The 22,900-nt window shown below is 36.3% G+C and overlaps 1 protein-coding gene across 15 annotated transcripts in view; it reads right to left on the bottom strand.

Annotated features, from left to right (window-relative positions):
• Nucleotides 1–1,500: 1,500 nt before the first annotated feature.
• ADGRL2 (adhesion G protein-coupled receptor L2) overlaps nucleotides 1,501–22,900 on the bottom strand; it is a 161,784-nt gene continuing 140,384 nt past the window's right edge. For 2 of the 15 annotated variants that reach the window (XM_057408312.1, XM_057408322.1), the window contains 7 exons: nucleotides 18,487–18,578; nucleotides 17,582–17,626; nucleotides 17,267–17,293; nucleotides 16,440–16,608; nucleotides 12,645–12,773; nucleotides 12,126–12,222; nucleotides 1,535–5,857 (listed from right to left, as the gene is read on the bottom strand). In XM_057408312.1, coding sequence (XP_057264295.1) covers nucleotides 5,103–5,857; nucleotides 12,126–12,222; nucleotides 12,645–12,773; nucleotides 16,440–16,608; nucleotides 17,267–17,293; nucleotides 17,582–17,626; nucleotides 18,487–18,578 — 1,314 coding nt within the window. In that variant the 3' untranslated portion in view covers nucleotides 1,535–5,102. Of the gene's footprint in view, nucleotides 5,858–6,523; nucleotides 6,577–8,868; nucleotides 8,951–9,174; nucleotides 9,304–12,125; nucleotides 12,223–12,644; nucleotides 12,774–16,439; nucleotides 16,609–17,266; nucleotides 17,294–17,581; nucleotides 17,627–18,486; nucleotides 18,579–22,900 lie in introns of all 15 variants that reach the window. The other 13 variants (XM_057408310.1, XM_057408311.1, XM_057408315.1 and 10 more) reach the window with 11 other exon arrangements.

Here is a 22,900-nt window from a genome sequence, read left to right as displayed (position 1 = left end):
TACTCTCTTAAGCAATCACGGAGGCAAGAAGTTCAGCAGCATTATGCTATTTTAAATCAATTATGCTATAAGAGGACTGGAACAGTTAGATATTCCAGATAGCTATTCAGTGCTGCTTATTCAGAGATCCTGCTTCTCCATTAGAAAAGCCCGTGCAGATATTAACCTGATGCTTCCTATCTGTCGATCAGACTTTTAATGAGCATAGATATTTTTGTGCTCAGCTTTGCCGTCTTGAAACTTTTAACTGGTTGGCAGTGCAAAGTCTACGTCGTGCCAGGGCTCCTACACCAACACAAGGGAGGTGTACACCCAAGCAAGAAGCACTTAAGAATTACATAACTTTGCTGTAGAATTTTCTTGATAGAACTACCTATTCCTAATGTTATTTCTGCAACTGTGACTTCCCCCTTCTGGGATCCTGGACTGATGACTCCAGCAGCTGGTGCATTATATGGAATGGTCCTTTAAAATCTCCTTGCTGCTGAGTTAAGGCTTGTTTGATTTTTTCAGTAGCATTTATAACCACTCAGGCTGCACCACGGTGTGATCCATTTCACATGCCAGGAACTTTGACGGGGAGTGGCTGAGATTAATGATGACATAATACAGTAAAAGAGGTATTCATGCTCTTAAGCATGAATTAATGAAATACCATTGAGAATTTATCCTGCATGAATAAACGGATTTGGAAGTTGTCATTCTAAAGACCACATGGAGGATTTTACTAAAAAAAAACAAACACTCTATTGAAATATACAGGTCCCTAATGAACCTTCACTCCAGATTTTTGTTGGAGCCAGGTGATTGAGCTGGATCCATTAATTGAATTCCTAATTAACTGTTTATACAAATAAGAAGCACAGATCTCTTGCTTCCAGGGCTATAGTGGAATTAATTTTTCTCCCCATCTCAGTCCAAAGCTGGATTCCAACCTGTAATGCATTTGTGAAGCAGAGAACAAGCACACCAGTGCATTCATGAACCTGGGATTCTTCTCTCACATTGCAGCCATACAGCACCTTTACCAAAATGGCAGCAATTATCTTCATAAATGTGGAGAGTGCCTGTCACTGTCTACTTTAAAAAAATCTAAGGTGTACTTTACTGTGACCTCCTTGGCATCAAGTATCTTCGCTACAGGTACGGCTGAGGTGGAACTGAAGAATTACGGCTGTCTCCCAGCATTTTTCATTCTCCATTGTCCCTTAGAATTAGGTGAGTTAAAACCCCAGTGAAGATGTTGCATATATATAATTGTCTATCTGTAGCTTCTTTTTTAAGACATTTTTATTCAGGGAAAAAAACTTTACACTGGCATATATTGTCATATAATCAAGTCTAGAAGACAAGTTTAGTTAGTTTTGAGTCAAAGTGGGGTAACAACAGTACACAGGGACTGCTTAGGGTTTTTTGTTGTTCTGTTAATGTCCAAGTGGTTCAGAAAAAAATTTCCTTAAAAATTAGGACATAAAATATGACACATATTTTATCCATAACTTAAGTCAATTTGAAACACCTTTTATTGCCTACATAAGTGAATATATGTAAACTTTATTAGTAATTTCATTTCAAATTTAAAAGAAGCGAAGGTGTATTGTAGAATTCACAGATAAAGGTTAATTTTAACTATAAAGGTATTACCAGTGTTGCATTTCTTCATGTTATGGTTCACTTATGTAGAATTGAGATGTATTTTATATTAAACAATGCATAGCACCATTATACAACAGTTCACTAAATGCACATCCCATTTAATCTTTTGCAGGAATTAATATAACTGGACTGAAGTTACAAGGAAGAATTGAACTGAGCTAGTAGGGTTAACACTGATACTAACAGGAGATTACTAGCCATAAGAAAATTACAGCTCTTCTGAAAGACGGTGCCTAAAATAGCAGCATATCCTTGGCACCATCATAGGAACTGGTTAACTGATGACCCTGAAGAAACACTTGTTTCCATTAATTCTGCTGTCATTATTTTCGCTATTTTCGAACTCTTCCTCTGAATTCTTCTGTCCTTCTGATCCCAAGACAAGATGGCAGGAACGTGAGAACATAAAGAAATTACAATAAGCTGTCGGCTATATAATTATACTGTAACCTACTACACTGAGAAGTTACACCAACAGAAATTTGGCAAGGAATCGGCTGCTAGCTGAACACAGGACACTCACTAGCATAACATTAAAAAAATCAGGCTCACTAAAAAGCAACATCTACGTTACAAAGAAGCTAACAAAAGAATTCCCTTATGATACTTAGGTTCATCTGGTTCATCTTAGGTTCATCAGCTACATTTTCTTGTTTTATGAATACTTGTTACATTTGCCATTGACTATATATTTAAGATCACAATGCTACAAACCTTCTTCCAGTATGTAGTTTTGCCACCTTTAGTTAGACACAAAGGAGTACTTGCTTGAACAAAGGTTGAAGATTCTGTTGGAAGTTGGTGACATTATTAGGTCATGTGTACTGTAATTACTTGAGCACCACAATTTTTAAATCCCTAAGACACAATTTCCTAGGTAGAAGGCAGCAAGTATGCTTTTAAGTTGCCAGACAGACCAAGAGAATAATTTTTGCTCCAAAGAGTCTGCTGTATACCCTGAATCAGAACAAATTCTTACTTCACAGAGACTTCAGATTTTTAAAGCATCTCTACTCAACAGAGCTAAACAGTTTCTGATTTAATTTTAAATGTTCCAGTGACTGGAACTGCAAGCATAGTAACTTTTAACTGTTAAGGAACAGCAAGAGTTACCAGTAGGGTGAATGGTGCTGACGCCTTTTTCTTCAAGAACATTTGCTACAGTGTCACAGTCCTGATTATTACCTGAACCCCAGGGTTCCACCTCAACCTAGATTTTATTATTTTTACATTTTGAATTGTCTCAACAGCAGGAAATCTTGCCCAAAATGCTCTTCCTAAACTTTTTCAAAACTCATTGATTTATTTTCCAAATGGACTTTATATATTCCAGTGCATTAGAAGGTTAACAACTGATATGGCTTTCAAGTGAATTTTTGCTGTTATCATACATGTAGTCACAAACTGCCACATGTGAAATGGTGACCCCTGTGATAACAGGGCATTAATTTTGGTGTTATTTGGAAGAATACAGTTTTGGGAGTGGTGACAAATGAAGTCCTTGGCATTATCTTTTGAGAGGCCCTGACTGAGAGGGACAAAAGAGGCTTGGGAATCAACAAAACAAAGACCTCGGACTTCCAATTTTGCCACTGATTTGGTCAGAAACATCTTGGACATCAGCTGCCTTCTGCAGTTCTCTGGTCTGATAAAAATAGGGACAATCATGCTTATTTATCTAACAATGCCATGATGGATTAATTATTTAGATAGCTCTCAGTGCTATCCAAATGCTTATTCATGTTTTCCCCACTGCAACAATGTATCTTCATCACTAATAATTAACTGCTAATTACTGTTGCTGAGAATACAATACTGGTGTTTACCACCTTATTTTTAATTTCAGCACAGATGCCTACTTAAAAGTTATGTAAATGATGAAATTACAGTACATTTTCCTAATGACCCTGCTATGTCTGAGTTTGATCTTATCCAATTTTGACTAGAGTAATGAATAGGTAAGATGACCTCTCTTCTGTAGAGCTATAGAGACAGTTTCTATTGTATTCTCAACATTAAATCATGAAATGTAAAGAAGCCAGTCTAAGCAGGATACAGCTGGGTCGAAGGACTGGTGATGCCAATTATGCTTCGTACATAAGAATGCACATTTTACCTATTTGCAAAAAAAATTCACATTTATTTACTGTCAAACAGGTGTTAAAACTTTACACTGGATATTAGTGATGGGCTCATTATTAACAGGTTTACACAAAGGGATGAAAAAAGCAGAATTTTGTTGAAACAATTTACATTTCATTAGATTTTTATCATAAAATAAATTAATTACTAAATATAGGCAGAAGGAATATGGAAGAGTAATAGTTACGTTTTATTTATTTTTTTAAAGGACAGGCACCTTTTATTCACGAGAAAGCTTGTGAGAAGTGTCCGGTGTCCCCTTTACCCCTTACCACCCAACCCTGATTAATTAAAGAATGAACAGGGAATTGAGTTACAATCTTTGTTAGCTATACCAAATTTGTGCAAGGCTTGGCATAATTGGTTTCTAAAACAATTTTCTCCCCAAATTATGGTTTTTGGCAATAAAAATTCAAAACGTAAGAATAAAAACTAACTTGTCAAAGCATAACACTGTTTACAGTGAAAAATAAGTGAAAACGGGTAGAACTTGCATTTAAACATACTACCGTACTATGAACAGTGTAAGAAAAACAGCTTATAACATATGTGCAACCAAGAGCTTTTCACAATATTTTCTTCAAACTCTTTAAAATTATTTTTTAATGACAATTATATTTCAGTTGGACACAAATGTATTTATTTTACCCTAGCAATAGAACAAAATATAATTTCTTTAGCCATTTTTTTTTTCATGAGAACGGTTCATTGTACAGTTGAGGAAATATATGAAATAAGGCCTGTGGCTTGATTGCTAGTGGTTAGACATGTATTCAATCTTTGCCCTAATGGAAAAGATTTGCAGTGAACTGCAAACTGATGCAGAATATCTCTCCTGCTTTTGCAAGTCTTGTCAGGAATAGTAAGGTACAGTAAATTTGTCCCACAGGATTTTAGAGCCTACGCCTTGTATATAATACAATGTAGGCCTAGAAAAAAGAATGGTGCAGCCATATTTACAAATTTAGTTCACAAACTGCTGCAGTAAAATGGCTGAGAAGTGTTTTATTTCTCTTTTTTTTCTTCACAATTTTGTTAAATTCAGCAGCAGAAGATATCTTAAAATACCTTGTTTGGTATTTCTTTTCTTTGTAACAAATAACTCATTTTAGTATACTCTGTGTATATACAAAGTTTTTGTTTTATAAAAATTCACAGAACTGCGAGGTCCAGTCATCCCCATTACTGGAGAACCACAGGGTCAACAGAATTGTCTCTTCAAGCAGATATGAGGGAGCCTGCATGGGGCCAATTAAGTCTTTTTAATACTTGTACGTGGCCTTTAATATTTCTTTGCTACACTATTAAAGGCTTGTCACTAGTTGCATTTGTCCTTCTCTAACGTCCCCTTCTGGAATACATCCTTCCTTGTTAATGGGAATTATATAGCCGTCGCTATTACCCCTGCTGATTTGATAGTACATCTGAAGCTGATGGCCAGCTCCTAGGTTTGGCATGCTCTTGTAGTAAATGTCCTCATTTTCACTCCTCCTGGAGGGAGAGAGATCTTCTTCAACATCGGGGCTGCTCTCTGGATACGGAGAGTCTCTGAGATTGGGCATGCTCGTATAAAGAGAGTCTCTGTTGGGGGACTGGAGGTGGTCGTCAGCCTCGGCTGTCAGCTGTGAGACGTAGCTGTCCGTTCCCTCGGTCTTCACTTTCTTCTGGGGCTGGTACAGAAGGGAGTGAGTCCGCTGAGGAATGAGCGGGGCCTCGAGCTCTTTGTGGTGGAGCTCCAGCCCGGGGGTGTCACTGTGCATCAAAGATGACGCATCTGCCACGATGGCATCATCTTCGCTACTGCTCCCGCCGATCACAGCTTTGGCCGGTAGCGTGCGCTCCAGGTTGTGGTTCTTGCTGCTGCCCCGCAGGTTGTTGTGCACTAATTCTGAAATGATCATTTTCTCAAAAGCAGTATCATTCAGGCTTAGTCCACAGTCTACAACTTGCACACTGTCGTTATAGTCTCCATTGCGCAATGAGTAGCTGTTGTTGAAATTACCATTTAGCGGTAGAGTATCCATGGCACTTGTATCCCTGGCATTGTTCAGTGAATGTCCTGAAATGGAAAAGGACAGCTCTTGGTTATTGCCTGATGTGCTTTTTATCACATAATTATTTTTTTTAAACAAAATTCTTTAATGTAGTTCAGGACAAAGTTGTACTTGGAAGTAAGACTTGAGAAAAGTTAGGTTATTGAACATTCCCAAATGTAAACAGTTGCACACCTTATAGGAAAGATGCATCTTAAAAACAGTAACGTGTATTTCCTGTGGGGAATAGTGGCATTTTGATTTCTTAATTTAGTGTCAACTCTGTGACTCTTCCACAAGGAACTGTTCACTCCATGCCCTTGCATATGTAATGCAAAGCAATTTATTTGGAAAAATCTATGTTTTGAAGTACACCATCATGATTTAGAAAGAGCAAATGAACAGAATTTGTCCTAAACGACACTAAATTAAAAAGGAATTAAATTACAGACATAACTGAAGGTAAATGTGGAACATAAACCCACGTAACTGGCAAGCAACTACTTCAACAACATTTCTAACATTTTTTCCTTTTTTTTTTTTTTTTGAGATGAAGTAAAGAAAAGAATGAAAAAAAATGGATAAATACAAAGAATTTATGTTGAACAAGGACAGCCATCTTTCACACTACAGGGACCAGGGCCCACAAGCACCATCCAACAACACAATAGACAGCAGGTGGAATGACTCACTTTGGACAACTCACATCATGTCTGTCTGCTCAGGCTATCTGGCCTAAGAGTAGCTGATATATAAAAGAAAGTAAAATGATTTATTGTAACATGATGAAGAATTACTGAGCTTTTCAGCAACTTAGTCAGAGCAAGGGTTCAGCAAATTAGATTACTAAGCAATAACAGCTTTTTTTTCCCCACTTAATGTAATTTTTTTTGCACTAATATTCTGTCTGCCAACAACAGCCCCAGGCTTCTAAAGGTCAAAGTTTGCCTGCAGTCTGCATCAGTCACAGTGACAGCGCTGAATGAACCAAAATAGTTAATTAAGAGTTAGGCCCACAGTTACCATGGGCATGGAAGTCAAATGCAGAAATGTTAGGAATTTCTGTAAGTATGGGTCACAGAAATTAAACCAAAGAATAAATATTAGCTGTGGAATGGGAAAAGGAAATCAGCCATGGCTGATATCTCATAGCTGCTGGAGGAATGACAGATTGGGTAAATCTGCTGGAAACATGAAAAGAAGTTTAAGGGGGAGGAGGAATGAAGTCTTAGGATGATTAAGGTCTTTATGCTTTTGGTTTTGGCTTTTTCTTTTTTTGGTAACACGATAAAGAAAAGGTTTTCCTACAGACACAAAGACGTAAACTATGACAGCACAGTGCTTCCCAAGCAAAGGAAAAAAAAAGAAAGAAAGAAAAAAAAACCCCAAACTTTGAGAGAAATTAAACAGTCTGAACCATGGAAAGTCAGATGGTTAGAGCATTCCTAGAAAATCACTTTATCTACAGGTATGTCTGGAAGTAAAGAAAGAATGAAGTGAAGTTTACTGAAATGAGACTGACCACTGTGAGGCTGCTGCATTATATGCAAGGCTTGGAGGAGTATGAGAAAAAAGTTGTTTTTGAAAAGATTATACATTTTTCCATTTTGTTTTGGTTTTGTTTTGTTTTCCATAAGTAAAGCTGCAGCTTATCCTAGAAGATTCAGTCTTCCCTGGAAATAATTGTTTTCAATTAAAAAGTAATTGCATTTTCTCAGGAAAAGATTCTGTCTTTAAAAAATAGAGTAATAATTTCCAAATAAATTCTGAGTAATTTGCAAATCATTTTGTATCTGTGTTATTGTTGACTCCTCTCCATGTGTACTGATTTAAACAGTGATGAGGGTTGTTTGAAAGGTCTCTTTAAGCTTTGATTAAACAACTTTGTAGTTTTGTAATTTCATATATGTTCCAAGGTTTTTCTTGCAATGGATTTAGCTGTGCGGAACATATGGCATTTATAAAAGTAGACAACACATGGACCACATGCTGGCATTCATTTCCCTCATGAAAATGATTTAATTCTATAATTTTAATTCTCTTTTCTTCTGCTAAACAGATACCAAAATATATCTGATAATCCAAAATGAATTTTCTATGATATACTGCAGAGTTAAGCATGCTAGAATATATTCAAATTGGTTTGATGAGGCAAATTTCGTTGCCCACGATCAGGTAATTCATTTGAAATCTTTCCATAGCCTGTAGCAAGATTACTATGGGAATGTAAAAATATGAGTAAATTGTTAAGCATTTCTGCTTGACACTGTTCTGGTTTTAAACAGCAAATTATTTCAGCATTGCATAACTTCTGTTACCAATAGGGTTTGCTACAGACCTCATGTTGTTTCCCAAAAAGCAGTATGCAAGTACTTTTGAATGTGGAAACATTTCATTTGCAAATTGTGAACCACTTGCCCGCTGAGTCTACTTCATGACCGCTAGTTATGTTTTAATTGTGCCCATTAAAAATCATGCTGAAAAAATTTACATTTGATAGGCAAAGTTAAGTTTTACTCCCATACTTGTCTCTCTGTAGGTTGCTAGAGGAAAGCATAAGGAAAGTAAGAAAACAAGAGAATGAAAATAGAAACTACAGTTCAGTTAAAGAGGAAACTTGAAATAAAAACTGGAAACAAGGTTTTATGAGCTCTTTATCAAGGATTTATCATTCCAGTTACACTAAAGTGATCTTACGACTCATCAAGCAGCAACTGCTAGATATTTACTGATGAATTGCACCACAGTTTAAAAAAGCAATTAGATAATGCAGAAACAAAATGTTAGGTAAGTGATGACACCCTTTATTCCTACAGAACTAAACTCTTCTAACTGTTAATCTCAGGATTTTCCTACAGAAAAATGATCTACCATAAAGCTGCACTATACTATAGTTTATATCTGTTTGACGCTGGATACAATTTTCTACACTGGGGTATCCAAAGGTGTCAAGATGCCTTGTGCATCTAATCACTTCCATAAGCAGGTTTTTGTCAGCAAGCTTTAGAGTCAACCTTATATTGCATAGACATGATACCTCTAAGTGATATATATCTTGAAGATGGGCTCTCGGACCATGTGGTGTCAGTCCTGTAATAGTATATTAAGATTTATGCCACCTGTGTTAAAAACATGGATAATTATTGGTAAATACTGTTATGGCAAAGGCATTACTATAATATAGTGCAGTTTTACAAGCTGACATTGGCAACACTACTTCTTGAACTGACAAGAAATTCAGACTGTATGGCTAAGCTATTGCAACTTGAGTTTCTATCTAGGGAAAAGGAGGGATTTGGAGCAAGCCAAGAAAAGCGGTTTTATTCAGGAAGTATAAGCACACCTGGTGAGTTAAACACAGGAGCTGAAGGGGCATTACATACAACTGTTTCAGCGAGCAATGTGTTATAGGGGTTGTTAGTGCCGTGTGGTCGAAGAAGAGGGTTTGTTAGTAGGTAATTGCCAGTCATTCCTAAAGCAAAAGAAACAGAAAAAAATGTCAGTTCTTTAATTTTAGGCTGACAGTTTCAATAAAGAATAGTTTTTATTCATCATGAATCATGTAGGGCTTGTCAAATGTAATTCAGCTGAAAATTTCTGAATGTATTTGAGCTATGTATTTGAAATGGGAGCAGGAAAACACAGTTAGGTTCCAGTAATTCACAGGTGCTGTCCAAATCCCCAAAGTAAACAGCTGGTGAGAGTGACATTTAGTAGTGTATACAAAATCACTGTTACACAAGAATAGCAATTAAATGTGTAGAGATCAAGGTACTACATAAAACTATTATAACTTTAAAAATTATCACATGGAACACTTCTGTCCAGACTTGAGAGAAATTAATTTCTTGAACTGAAAGGTATTGAAAAATTTATGACAGGATCAGAGCTGTTACTCACTTTATGAAAAACACATGGATAGTGGAAGGGAATTGCTGTTTTCAAACAGACAGTGGATGACAAACTGCAAGAAGCATATCTTAGTATATGCAAAAGTATGCATGCTGAGGGGAAAGCAAAATATTTGCTCTAAGAAATCAGAGCATTCTCATTTTCTCCCTGGACACTCATGCTGCAAATTTATCTGCCAGGTTTTAAAAAAGAATTCCTCAAATGACAATTTTTTTTTTAAACAATCAGTTTACAAACAATGTAAGATGAAGCAAAACACTACATGAATAGATTCTTTTAAACCTATTTTACATTTTAATGCAACACCCATTTTAACACCTCTTGGAATAATTATAAAAAAAAAATCAGCATATTTTGAGAAATTATTAAAAAGTCAATTATCTCTGATTTCTAGCTACTAGAAGAAAAATGGGGTGGAAAAATGACAAAAGAAAACCCCACACAAAATGCTGTGATTTAGAACTTACTTTAAACATTTCATTAAGGTAAAATTCCACTTTCTTTCCTATTGCATTGCACAGCAGTGTATCAGGATCAGTGTATTACAGACCCAAGGACAACTGAAGAGCCAGCTATATTTTTATAGTATGGGCATTTTTATTTGTCAAGGAAAAGAAAATATATATTCCAAATATTAATGCTTCTGTACTACTATAGTTACATAGAAGCAGAAATTAGTGAAAAATTCTAAGATTCAGAGAAATATTGCCTGATTATGCGATCTTATTTGGAAGTTCGTCTCAGCGAACAACCAAAAAGATTCTATCATAGCTTTTTTCCAGTTGTAATTTACTTATTACTAGAAATACTAGCTGAAACATATTTTTCTTGAGTTCAATTGTTGTGTGTGTGTGTGTGTGTGTGTGTACTATGTTTAATCTTGGTTAGAATCATTACCTGTAATTTATGGTTAAAAGAACTTCTCTTTTTCAATCAAAAAATGTTTGCCACTTTTAAAACCTTGATTTTTATTTTTAAGGAAAAATGGCACTTGCAATTAATTACTAAACTATGCTTGCATGTAGATATCACAGAGACAGTGACTGTATTATAACTGAATGAAGATGATATCAATTTTTCTGATCATGGCAGAACACCTCCAGTGACATGGGACTGGAGCTCCAAAAGAGGAAGAAGCTTCCAAGACCTCTGTTCAACTCTGAGTTAACAGAGGGTGCAGCATGGTTAGAGCAAACCTCAGGAGTTGGAGACATCCAATTAGGGTGAAGTCCCAGACTTCTATCTCTAGTGTATTTATGGGATTTTAATAAGACACTGGAAAGGAATGCAGTTCTTTCTTAGGCAGGAAAAATATACATATTCTACTTAGGAGAAGTTACTTAATTTTGATTTGCTAGAGGAACATACAAGATTCAGATGGGGGCTAGCAACGAGACACAAACATCTTACCCACATTCTATACACCAAATAGCAAAAATAGAATCATGCTTTCTGAAATGCTTTCTTTCACAAAATACATTTTTTACTTTCAAAATGAATGTGACTTAAGTACATGTCCTTGCTAACAATCTTGAAAAAATAAAAACAAGGGAGAGAAATTTGGTAGTTGTTGATGAAGGCTTTACAAGCAGCCCTCGCATAGGTGAATTTTCTGTTTGAAAGTTTCTCATTTAAGCAGAAACTGATTGCAATAAGATCAGAGCTATGTGTTCTTTCCTAGGGACTTGGGTGGAAGAACAGGCTTTGAACTTGGCTTGCACAGACCAGTCTTCTCTCCATCGCTAGCTCTAACTGCCTTAGAAAAAACACAGGGAGAATGGAAGGAAGGGATATTCTGTCTCAATACCCTTTTCTCCTAACTGGACATGAGAATGAGGTTACAGATTTCAAAGTCTATTTGAGCTGAGAAATTTGGAGGTTTTGCTTCTATGTGCCTGAAAATCTGGATTCTATCCCACGTGACAGATATGATGTTCTTTGAAAGAGAAAAGATAAATGCTTTACAGACATCTTTTGAATAGAAATGATATCAATTAGATTTCACTGGGAAAATTTCTGCACCTAAAAATCATAGTCAAATATGCATTAAAATGTTACTGCACTCATATTTCTGTTTCAGATTTAACCTATAAAGGTTAGGAAAGATTTAAAATTATGATCTTGCTTTTAAGTTAAATTATAGATGAAACTTATTTAAATACATTATCACAAATGGAGGAATTCAACTCCTATAGCAGGCGGCCAGTTGAGAGAACACAGTTTTAAAATATGCTGGTGGGTGACTTTAAAACTCTACTTTTAGAGAACATTTGTTCCAGAATAATTTTTTTTTCCAAAACATTCTTTTCAATTCCGTGTTAAATAATATAAAATCTTATAAAATTTAAGGGTTCTAAAACGGAAATGTTCCCAGTGACTGACCTTGGTTAAGTGTTGAAGTGCTGTTGATGTCACCTGAGATAAAAGACGATTCAGATTGTTTTCTCACAGTGTCATTCCACATCCTCCTTATACGACTCTGTTAATATAAAGCAGTGAGACAAAAGCACAGTAAGTTACAAAAAGATTTTATCCTACTTATGTGCTATTATGTAGAATATTTGTGTTTATTTTGGCCTGAAGCAAGCCAGGCTTCTAGCACATAGTAAAACTCCTCCTGTTATTATTAAAGCTCTGATTCATTAAATTTCATTTAGATGAAACATGATGGCATAAACCTTCCTATAAAGCAGCACTTAATATACAAGAAAAATAAGGTGTTTGAATTAGACCAAAGTAAAAGGAAATTTTAAAAAGAAATCAATTCTACTATGCAGAAGTATGTATTTGCCATCTAAATAATAATAATGAGAAGAAAATTAGTGTTCCTGATTGGAACACATCTCAGTCGGCTTTTTATAAATAAGGTTAATTAAGAGATGCTGTCAAAGCCTTTGTTACCTGAGTGCCAGAGGAATAGCGGGCACTAGTTCTTGTTGTTGATGCCTTCACTGAACTGTGGGGACTCTCAGTTGGTAGTCCACCACAGCAGTAAGAATGTCGGAAGCATTTGCCATATTCCTTACGTACCTACGGAGAGAAAAGCAATACTTAGCACAAAAAATAGTCTTAAATATCTCCACTGACAAAAACACATAAACCTGGCATAGAAACTATTTACTTTTCACACAAAAAGATATTTCTTGTCTGTTGAACTATTGGCTATTAGCAAAATAAAGCATTCTTCCCTACTTAGTGACAGCATTATCAACTATCCAGGATTTCTGAACAAATTATTTCCAAGGTATACATGCATTTCATTTAGATATGCCTGAATAATCATTACTGAGTTGGGGGGTGGAACTAGATGATCTTTAAGGTCCCTTCCAGGTCAAACCATCCTGTGACTGAGTTATTTATGTAATTATTTTTATTTTGTCATACTATAGATTAATATAGTTCAGTTTACCAGATCTGAATGCTGCCTGAAAATAGCCCTTTTTTATATGAGCTTTTGGTGCAAAAAACATAGAAAGCCTATTTTCCCACCCTAGCAGGCAAAAAGGGCTGAGGTAACTAGCCTGTGTACTTCTCGGTAGTGCCCATTATGTTATCCGTTCTGAGAAAGTGCACAAAACCTGCAATGACTATACGTCATTTTCATATAAAGTTACTATGTGTAACTCAAACAGTTGCTAGTTCATATGGTCACACTAGCTTTGGGATTGTACAAAGCTCACAAATGACACTGCCCCACTTTAGGGAGAATGCCTGCTGTGCTCGTAGAGGCACCATCAGACTTCCAGAGTCAAATTTTAAATTGTGAAGCTTGGAAAATCTTTCAATTTTAGGGCCAAAAAATAAAATCCTCATTACTGTCTTTGCTGAACCTAGAAATGTGACTACACCTATGTGTATGAGATTTTTATCTGACAAAGCAACAAGACTAATTAATGATTCTAGTATTCTGCCTGTATTTATTCACCTTCTGTTTCCAGTGGCCTACAGGAAACTTCAGCTTTGGTATTTTTGCGGCTGCTATGCTAGCTACTATTCTCAGGTAACAAGAAAGTGAATACACATTTTGGCAGCATGACAGTAACAGTGAAAGGACAGAGTAGATAAAATTTGGAAAGGTGCTCAAGTAAATTCATAAATCTTCCTCAGATACTTGGCAGTCTAAGTGTCTCTGCATCAGTGAGACTCGTAAGTTTCTGGGAAAAATGGGTTTTCAGTTCATGTGGAAAGTCTGCTTGACCTATGAAAATACAGGACAGAAAGTTACGTGTATATAGAAAGGGGAAAGGGGAAAATGCAAAAAATTCATAGTGTGGATTTACATGTGCCACGTGCTGTTACCAGTATTACAAGAATTTCATTCATGGAATACATACTGTGATGTTTTTATAAACCACAAGGTTTAAGAAAATTTGAATAGTTAGTGCCTTAATTGAATTCAAGCTAGGGACAATAACTCATCTTTTTATAAAAGTATATGGTACATATTTTAAAGGAACCCCGATCTGTAACAATATGAAAAAACTCATGGAAAATGAAAAAAGTGCATAGACATAGAATTATAATCTTTAACCCTGTAGTCTGTAAAACCTATGTCTGTATGTATCATCACTAGGTGGTATAACACCTAAGAAAATCCATTCCTGAACACAAATGGATATTAAATGCTCCAAACCACTACAAAGTAGAAACAATAGCAATCAAAACTGTATTTTTACCCAAATACCACCCTCTAGGGCTGGTTTTGCCTAACGCCTACATTGCAGTGACTGTACATTATGTGTCAGTATTGCACATTCCACGGTCATTATTTCTAAATTATAGCTTGTTGGAAACCGATGGAAGCAACAGCACTATCATCTTGTCAGAACTGGAAACATAATAGTTTTCACTTTCACACTTCTATTTCACTGTTCAATTTAGTGACCAACTAGTAATAACAGAATAAAAAGACTACATTAGCTATGCAGGCAGAGGATAGGATGATACCCAGTCAAAGGCATCGAAACTTAAAAATCTTAAATGGCAGCTTTAACATTCTTCCAGGTATAAATCTTACTGCTCTAGGTTATGCTTTTTGACACTTGACTGGTATCTTAATATTGCTTTTTGCTGATTCCACTTAATATGAAAACAATGCACAGCTGGAAAAAGAAATAAAAAAATAATCTGGTTTTGATTTTCAAGTCCAATACAAGTGGCAGAAAGGGCAACATTATATGAAACCCTAATCTAGAAATTATTTGCATTTTGAGAATGTCTGCATTTTCTTTCCTCTCTTTTTTCTCTTAGGCTCAATCTCCTCTCTAAGCATGCTTTTATTCTCTCAAAATGAGAGGAATACCAGGTTCATCTCGATAAAACTCTGTCTACCAGATCTATTCCTAAAACATGGCTGAACGCCATTGTTTACACCAAATTTAGAGGTGCTGATACAGTTAGAGCTGGTACAGTTGAGTCACGCAAGAACATGATTTTTGTACTTGCACAGCAATGCTTTATCCAGTGGTCTCAAAACATTTTGTAAATATCAGTTAATTATGTCTCTGGTGAGCTAATTATAATGGGAGTTAATAATTGCTATGTCTCCAACTTAAAACTGGTAAAAATATTTAGAATCTAAATATCACAAATTTGGTATTTCCAAACGTAGCGTGTATTGCATTTTATGTGAAGTTTTTTTTGGGTGGGATTAACATTTACCCTTCCTCTCAACTCTTGTTACTTTTATTTGCTACACCTTACACAGGCTATGAGCTTTTTTCTTTTGTCCTTCAGAAAAGCACCTCTAAGGCATCCCTGCTCAGTCTGGGGACGAGTTGCAGGGAACCCAAAGAGAATCCATGCAGCTGTGCCCTTCACTTCCTTCTCTCCTGTTTGCTCCTCTCCTCTCTCCCCTGCAAACCTTCTCTCTCCCCAGAAGATCTGCTCCTTCTGGACTCCGCTGTTCCCATCGGGCAAAGGGGAGCAGAACTAATTTAGCACATCCCACTTACGAGGGAAAGCTCTTGCCAGGGGATTCAAGTTTTTCCAGTTGAGAGCACAAAGCTGTTGATTGCTGGGGGAGGCAAACACTTGAATTAGAGTAGTCATGCTGGCATCTTTGGGAACCTCTGCCCGTTAGCAGTTGTCTTGTGTTAATGACTACATTTTTTCTATAGTGTGCTGAAGTTAATAATAAAATTAATTTTTACATCTCACTTAATTTTGTAATGAACAAGCACTGATAGTACAATCCCTGCCTATCACCTGTAGCTTTATGTGGCAGATTAATGGGATCTCAGGAGAGGTCCTCTGCCTTGATCTGAGAGAGTTTCCAGGCTGAGATAGGCTGATACCATAAATGATCCTTTGTTAGCAGTGCTGCAGCTAAGGCAGGATTTGTTTCGTGCATACATAAAGACTTTTGGCTGTAAGTCCAGACTAATACATACCATATTACCAATGTTAAGTAGTAGTACATTTTCTATAGTAGTTTTCTTCCAAAAGCCTCAAAACTTTGCAAGCCTAAGTTGGAAATGCTGCATCCATTTTAAACCCACTCGGGCCACAGAGCAGTTACAGGAACCTCACAAGAACACACAGCAAGAATTGCTTTTGAATCTTAGTCCCCTCCTCAAACTATTTCAGAATACCTCGGTTCTTAATGTTGCTTTTTTTTTTTCTCTGTTTTTAAGGAAATATATGTGGTATTTTTAAGGAGTTAGAGAACATGCATGTGTATTTTCATTAACTTACTTTCTTTTGAAGGGCACAATGAAAGATGAAGATAAACATTCCTTGGAAAGCATTAAATACTGTGAAGAGATACGTCATCACAACAGTGCCCTCATTGATAAACAGCAGGCCAAATGACCATGTTAGGCCAAGGAGACACAGGAGAGCAAATGCACCCAGGACCCAGGATCTGTAAAAGAAAATTAATTTTAGTAACATTACTTATGAGAATGCATATCACCAAAACCAATATTAACATTTCAGTTCCTGCAGTTGACTTTTACTAGGTTCATATTCAAATGTAAAAATTCCTTGGGTTTAACCTTTTATCTATTAAAGAAAGAACAATTCCATTTAGTACTCTTAGTCTCCAGTGAAAACAGAAGAGTAGATGTGACCTTTTTCTTTCTCAAGAACTGCACAGGATGTTAAAACTATTTTGAAATTCAGAAGTATAGTGCAAGCCCCAGCTACTCCATTGCTTTATCTTCTTTTAGAAAAGAGATTGATAAATCTGGCTTAGTCACTAATCACACCATAGATTTTAAACTGCCATATGACACCAAATAATGTAACACAAATGCACAAAGGTTGAACAGCAGATTAAAAGCCTAGAGCCCAAATCTTTAATGCGCCGATAAACTCAGCTAAACTGAAGCTAGATGATCTAACTTCCGCATGAAGAAACCCTGCTGAAATGTGACAAAAATATGGATATTGCTCTACAAAATAGTCTAAAAAAGATTCCATCATGAACAGGTTAAGGAAAAGGAATTGTAGAGAACGGCACAGAATGAAAGGGAAAGGGAATTTAGTCAGTGAATTCCACATCTAACTAATGATCTTACTTGATAAATGGCTTATTATCTTCATAGCTAGAAAGCATTATAAGCAGAAAAGAGAAACAAAATTATTAGACAGAATTGAAACAGAAATTAATAAGAGCATTTTTAATTGTCTATAAAAATTAGTCAAAATCAGAAAATTCAAAATGCAGAGGCAAGCAATTTAAAATTATAAAGGCATATAATAGTTTAAAGTTCTTTAGCAAATCAGGTATCTCAAAAGTAGTTAATTAAAATTAAGGGAAATCCACAATATTGACCGAGTTTGTAAAGTTAAAAATCATGCTAGAAATTTGTTAATGTAGGGTTCTATCTTACCCAGGTAAGTCCGTATTATAGTAGCCATCACAAACACGGTAATTACTGGTGTGGATGAGAAGACAGAAAGAGGAAAAGGAAGAAAAGAGAGAGATGCTAAAGATTAGCTCTCTCTCTCATCATGCAACATGCAATGAAGCTGATACTGACCTAGCTAGAACATCTAGTTCACAATGTTATAGCCTTACTGAAAAATCTCCCTTCGCCATTTTCAACATTCAAAGCAAATCTGTAAGACCCTTCCACATCCAACCCTCAGTGTTAGAAAGTTGCATCCTCCCTTCAGTGTTGATAATAAAAACCTTCAGTACAACGTAAAGCTATACAGAATACAGTAAAAGACTATCTAAAGAAGCAAAAGCTGTCAAAGCCTTGTTAATTGTGTAACACTTAACATTACTCTGCAAAAGGGATACTGAAGTACAGCACCATGATAAAGTAAACATTTGTTAAATTAGCATCAAAACAGTAGATAATCTTCAAGTTAACAATAATAATAGAGTCAATTCTCTTGGGAGAACAGGATTAGGAGTAGAAACTGCTCAGAATCCCTAAATCAAAAAGTCATTTAACAAAACAAACTTAATATAATCATATCAGCCATGCAAACAGGAACATCATTTTAGATTTGCGTTTTAAATGCAAATGGAATTACTACAGTGCTGTGGCATTTCCGTGAAATAGGTTCTTGGCACTAGTTCCAGGCCGAAATTATCTAATTTTGACCGGCGTTTGTGACATTACAGCAACAATGTGACGAAAGAAGGATTGGCTCTGTTTGCTTCTAATTGACATCTGCAGTTGCTGGGAGACAATGGCATGTGCTCCTAATGGAGAGTACCTTTCAATCAGTTCAGCAATCAGAAAATAATCATGGTTCTCATACTTGAACACAAAGCACTTACTTAATGTTTTCCAACCTGCTAGAGTCTGGTTTCAAAGTGTTTGAGTGCTTCACCATTTTGCACAATGTGATCACCAGGAAGATAAGATTCAGCTGTCAAAACAGATAAGAATGAAATTAAACTACTTCAAGTAATAGGCTGAATAATGATGATGTTACAGACTAAACAAAACCCCCGTAGTTTATTTTCAAATATGTAGTGAAACTGGGTAACTATATCAGACAGTCTGTAAAAAGTGACTGCAAATATGGATGAGGGGAAAAAAAGAGTTATAGGTCACTTAATCTTTCAAATTCACTACATCATCATGAACCACCATGTTTATCTCATGTCCAATGTCTTTGTCAGTCCAGGTCTGTCTTCCAGCTTGTTGTGCTTGGCCCCTGTTCACCTTCACCTGTCACCTCTGGCCTTGTTCCCCATTTCATTGACCTCCCTGAGGACTACGCTTACCCCTTTAATGTACTATACTAGTTGTCCTTTTTTTACCCCATCCTCCTTCTGGAATGTTTTTTGCCTTTGCTGGTTTCTCCCTTTCCTTTTTTTATCCCCTTTTGTCCGCAAAAATCCTACTCGGTTCTTGAAAACAGCTTAAATGTAACTAAAGAAAAAGAAAGAAAAAAGAAACAAAGATGCAGCAAATACATCAAACTTAACAGTGCTGGTGGTGCACCCTCCTATTGCCCTCTTTCCCTTTGTAGTCTGGATTCTGTCTAAGCAAGACTGCATGAGACTTGAAGGAAAGGACTATGCTGTCTTATTCTTGTTGTATCATTCATATAGATAACAACAGGGAAGATACTGAAGGTAATTTTTTATAGTTTTCCTATTGTGAAACAGAATCACAGGTATGAAAGATACTAGGTGCCTTTCTCCTATTGATTTCAAAGCATGTGAAGAGCATAAGTTAAGCCTAACACAAGGATGCAGTAAGCCAAAAACAAGGATGCCTGAAGAATACAGGCTGAAAAGTGGTATACAGTTATTTTGAGTAATTAGTATGTGCTGTCCTATATCATGCAGACAATTCAAATAAAATTGTATGTTTGAAAACAGTAAGAGCTATGTCCTTTCAAGGAGAAGACACACATCTTTATCTAATAGTACAATGGTCCACAAGAAGTGGCTGAACTGACAGCCAAGATTAAATAGGAGAGTATGCTTGGAAATCCTTATAATCCTTATAACACATAGATAGATCATAACCCCATTCTTACAATACCCCATACATATCTGCAACTGGTTACTGATGGAGAATGATCAAGCCCAGTCTCATTTTGGGGAGCCTTTGGTTTGAGACAGCATCAAAATTCTTTTTGTAACACTGGGGATACCAATTCATACCAGCTGTGTTCCTATAGCTGTGCCACAGTGGTCAGAAATGTCACTCAACTCCTAATAAAGAGCAGGTCTTAATAACCTCAAAAAGATGAGTATTTTAAAGGCTCTGATCAGAGCCTGTTACTAAACGTATGTATTACAGAAATAATTCTTATTGCTAAGGGTATTTAAGTTATCACTGCTGTTGCTGTCTCCAAATCAGGATGGACAGTATTATCTATAATGCAGTTTTCAACACCAGAACAGTGTTTGGAGACCCTTGACATCAACAGTCTTTATTCAAAGTAAAACATTTTTACAACTGTACCTTGAGATTAATACAAAAAGTGTATGTGATACAAATAACAAAACCAAGCTTTTATACTTTATTTCTGCCTGTGTTTCAAGAACTGACAAAAATACTTAACCTTTAAGTGGGGGTATGTACATGGCAAAGGTTAAGCATGACTTCCATTGCTGCAAAATGTAATTCAAGTGTTAATATCTGACAACCCTGCCGATTACTTTTTATGATTCTTATAGGCAATGACTAACCAACTGAGAAACACTTCATTATATCATTGTGATCATTTTGTTTCCCTTATCTATGTTTCCACTGTACTGCATAAGCTCCTTGGGTGAGGAAACAAGTTGCTTCTCTCCCTGGCCTCTGTACCAGACAGAGCACAGGGACTCTGTGCATGACCTGGACCTCAGTTCCATGCCTTTGCAGGCAAACTTTATTCTTCTGTATTTGAAAAAGTTTTTTGCACAGTTTGGTAGCTGATAGCATGAACTTCTCCAGCCTGCTTAAAATGATATAATGTCAATGATATAATGTTTTACTTTCTGTGAAAACAAACAGATTAAGAGCTAAGACACATGTCCCATGCCAATCCTAACATGTAAACCAACTTTGGCTGCAACCTATGCAACTGGGAGTGCACAATCCAGTTCAGAACAGTATTTACAGCACAGCTGGAAGTTAATCGTTGCCTAAGTAGCTACCCTGGAGTATCCTGCATTGTACTAGCTGCATCATTCTTGGATCAAAACCTCATAGATATGGCCTAGACCATAAATGACTGCCTTATGAAACGAGAGGTTTTTATCCTCTGCTTCTCTGTACGACTGAAGTGCTGGTTTGACATATGAAAAACAAAAGCTTGTATTTATATACTGAAGCTCCTTCGGTGACTTGCAAGCAGATACAGCCCTACCCCAGAGCCTGAGCCAAGCTCCAGCATATTAAGCAGGTTTTATGTAGATACTCATCTCTGTCTGTATATATGTCCTTGCTGGCCTAGAGAATAACTTTACACAGCAGTTTCTTAACAGACACTTTAATATGAATATAGGTACAGATCTCCAAAACAGCCACAGAAATAATAATGCTGTATTACAGCAGCTGAAAAAGTCCTTCCAAGAAGAAAAGAAAAAAAGCAAAATTTGTACTTTGCAGACAAAGTAACTATGACAACAGAGCATATGATACCTGTTTTTCCATCATGGTGAAATATTGCTTAGTTTTCAGTTTCAGCAGTCAAAAGACCATGTTTTGCCACTTGTTCAAACATGCTGGCATCTCTGTTACACATTATATCATTATCAAAAGCCTATTTTGCTTGCTTACAAATAATGTAACCAAACCTTTCTATAGATTCGCTTTTGGCTCCCTTACTGTTTTTCATCTAGAAATCGACTGTTTTGGAAGAACTCATGAGTTGAAGATTTTTGGGCATCCTGCCATTTTATTACACAAGGTACTAAGCAGTACGGGAAGGAAACTTACTGGAGAATAACTACTTTTAGAAGGAATGGCTGAATTACTTTTCTTGGTGAGAAATACGTGAGGGGAGAAGGAAACACACTTGGTGTTTTTGCATTCATTTGTATCAACTCTATATAAGGAAAACTTTCAGCCCTGAGCAACTTGGTCTGAGTTCAGCGTTGAGCCTGTTTTGACCACAGACCTCCTGACATCAGTTCCATCCTGAATTGTTTCATGACTGTGGGAGGACTGAACTGTTACTAATCTAAGTAAATGAATCTGTAAATGTTTTACAAGCTTGACATATAGTATGCATAGGACACCTTCCTTTAAGAGGAATGTTCACCACAAACATGCAGTACTGTAGGGTCACATAAAGGCCCACATGAATGGCAAGATGGGCTTTTGAAAGCAAATTTGTAAGAGGCATACATGGGCCTCTGACAATGGTGACTTTCTCATCACTTCTTATAACGAAACAGGTTAGTGATTGGCTGGACCTCATCCTGACCACTGGGCTGCATCCCAGGTGAGCCAAAATCTGCACTTGAACAGTACCTCTCTCCTTCAATGGTAATAGAAAATGTAAATCCATTGTGTGAACACACACACACAGCCACAGTGTTCCACACGTCTTAAACAGTCGGGAAATTATACCCTTGACAAAGTCAGAAAAATCTCTGTCATGTTGCACTTCTGAAAACCAGACCAATGCTCTTTCAAAGGCTAAAAGTAGGAATTTGTAAGTTTTGGATCTGAAGATTCTGTTGTGATACTGTGAGTGACAGAACATGCAGTTACATTAGGTGGAGCTATAATGCGAGATCTCTGAAAACATTAGCTGATAACGATAAGCAAAACTTGGATTGATGGGATTTCATAAATCTATCAGGTTTTTGCTATAATTTCTAAAATATATTACCACTATAACAAACAGGATACTACTGGATGACATAGAGAACTAATTTAATTTATACTCTGATTTTACAAATATATGTAAAAGTAAAGAAGGTTATTAGAGCATGTTTTAAAATACCAGTTCCTGCTTGTCTCTTAATGACAAGTGTAATTTGGATAGAACAAAGGGAAGGCAACTGCATACATATTATTAAATAACATGTAAATACTTAAAACATCTAAAATTTGAAGATTTTTTTACGGTAATGATCAAATGCATCAGCCACGAAGATCAGCTTCTTTCATAGCCAACACACAGAGGGCCATATCTGGTTTGGAAATCAGAAGGTACGGGACATGAAAAATAATGTAAGTAGGAATTTGGTGTTTCTGGCACCTGAAAATACGTAATTTTGAGTGGGACTG

The sequence above is a fragment of the Pezoporus wallicus genome, unplaced genomic scaffold, assembly GCF_028554395.1.
Source record: "Pezoporus wallicus isolate ANWC-B61680 ecotype Strahan unplaced genomic scaffold, APGP_CSIRO_Pwel_v1 contig_4238, whole genome shotgun sequence".
NCBI lineage: Eukaryota > Metazoa > Chordata > Aves > Psittaciformes > Psittacidae > Pezoporus > Pezoporus wallicus.
This window is presented reverse-complemented; position numbering and strand designations above follow the sequence as displayed.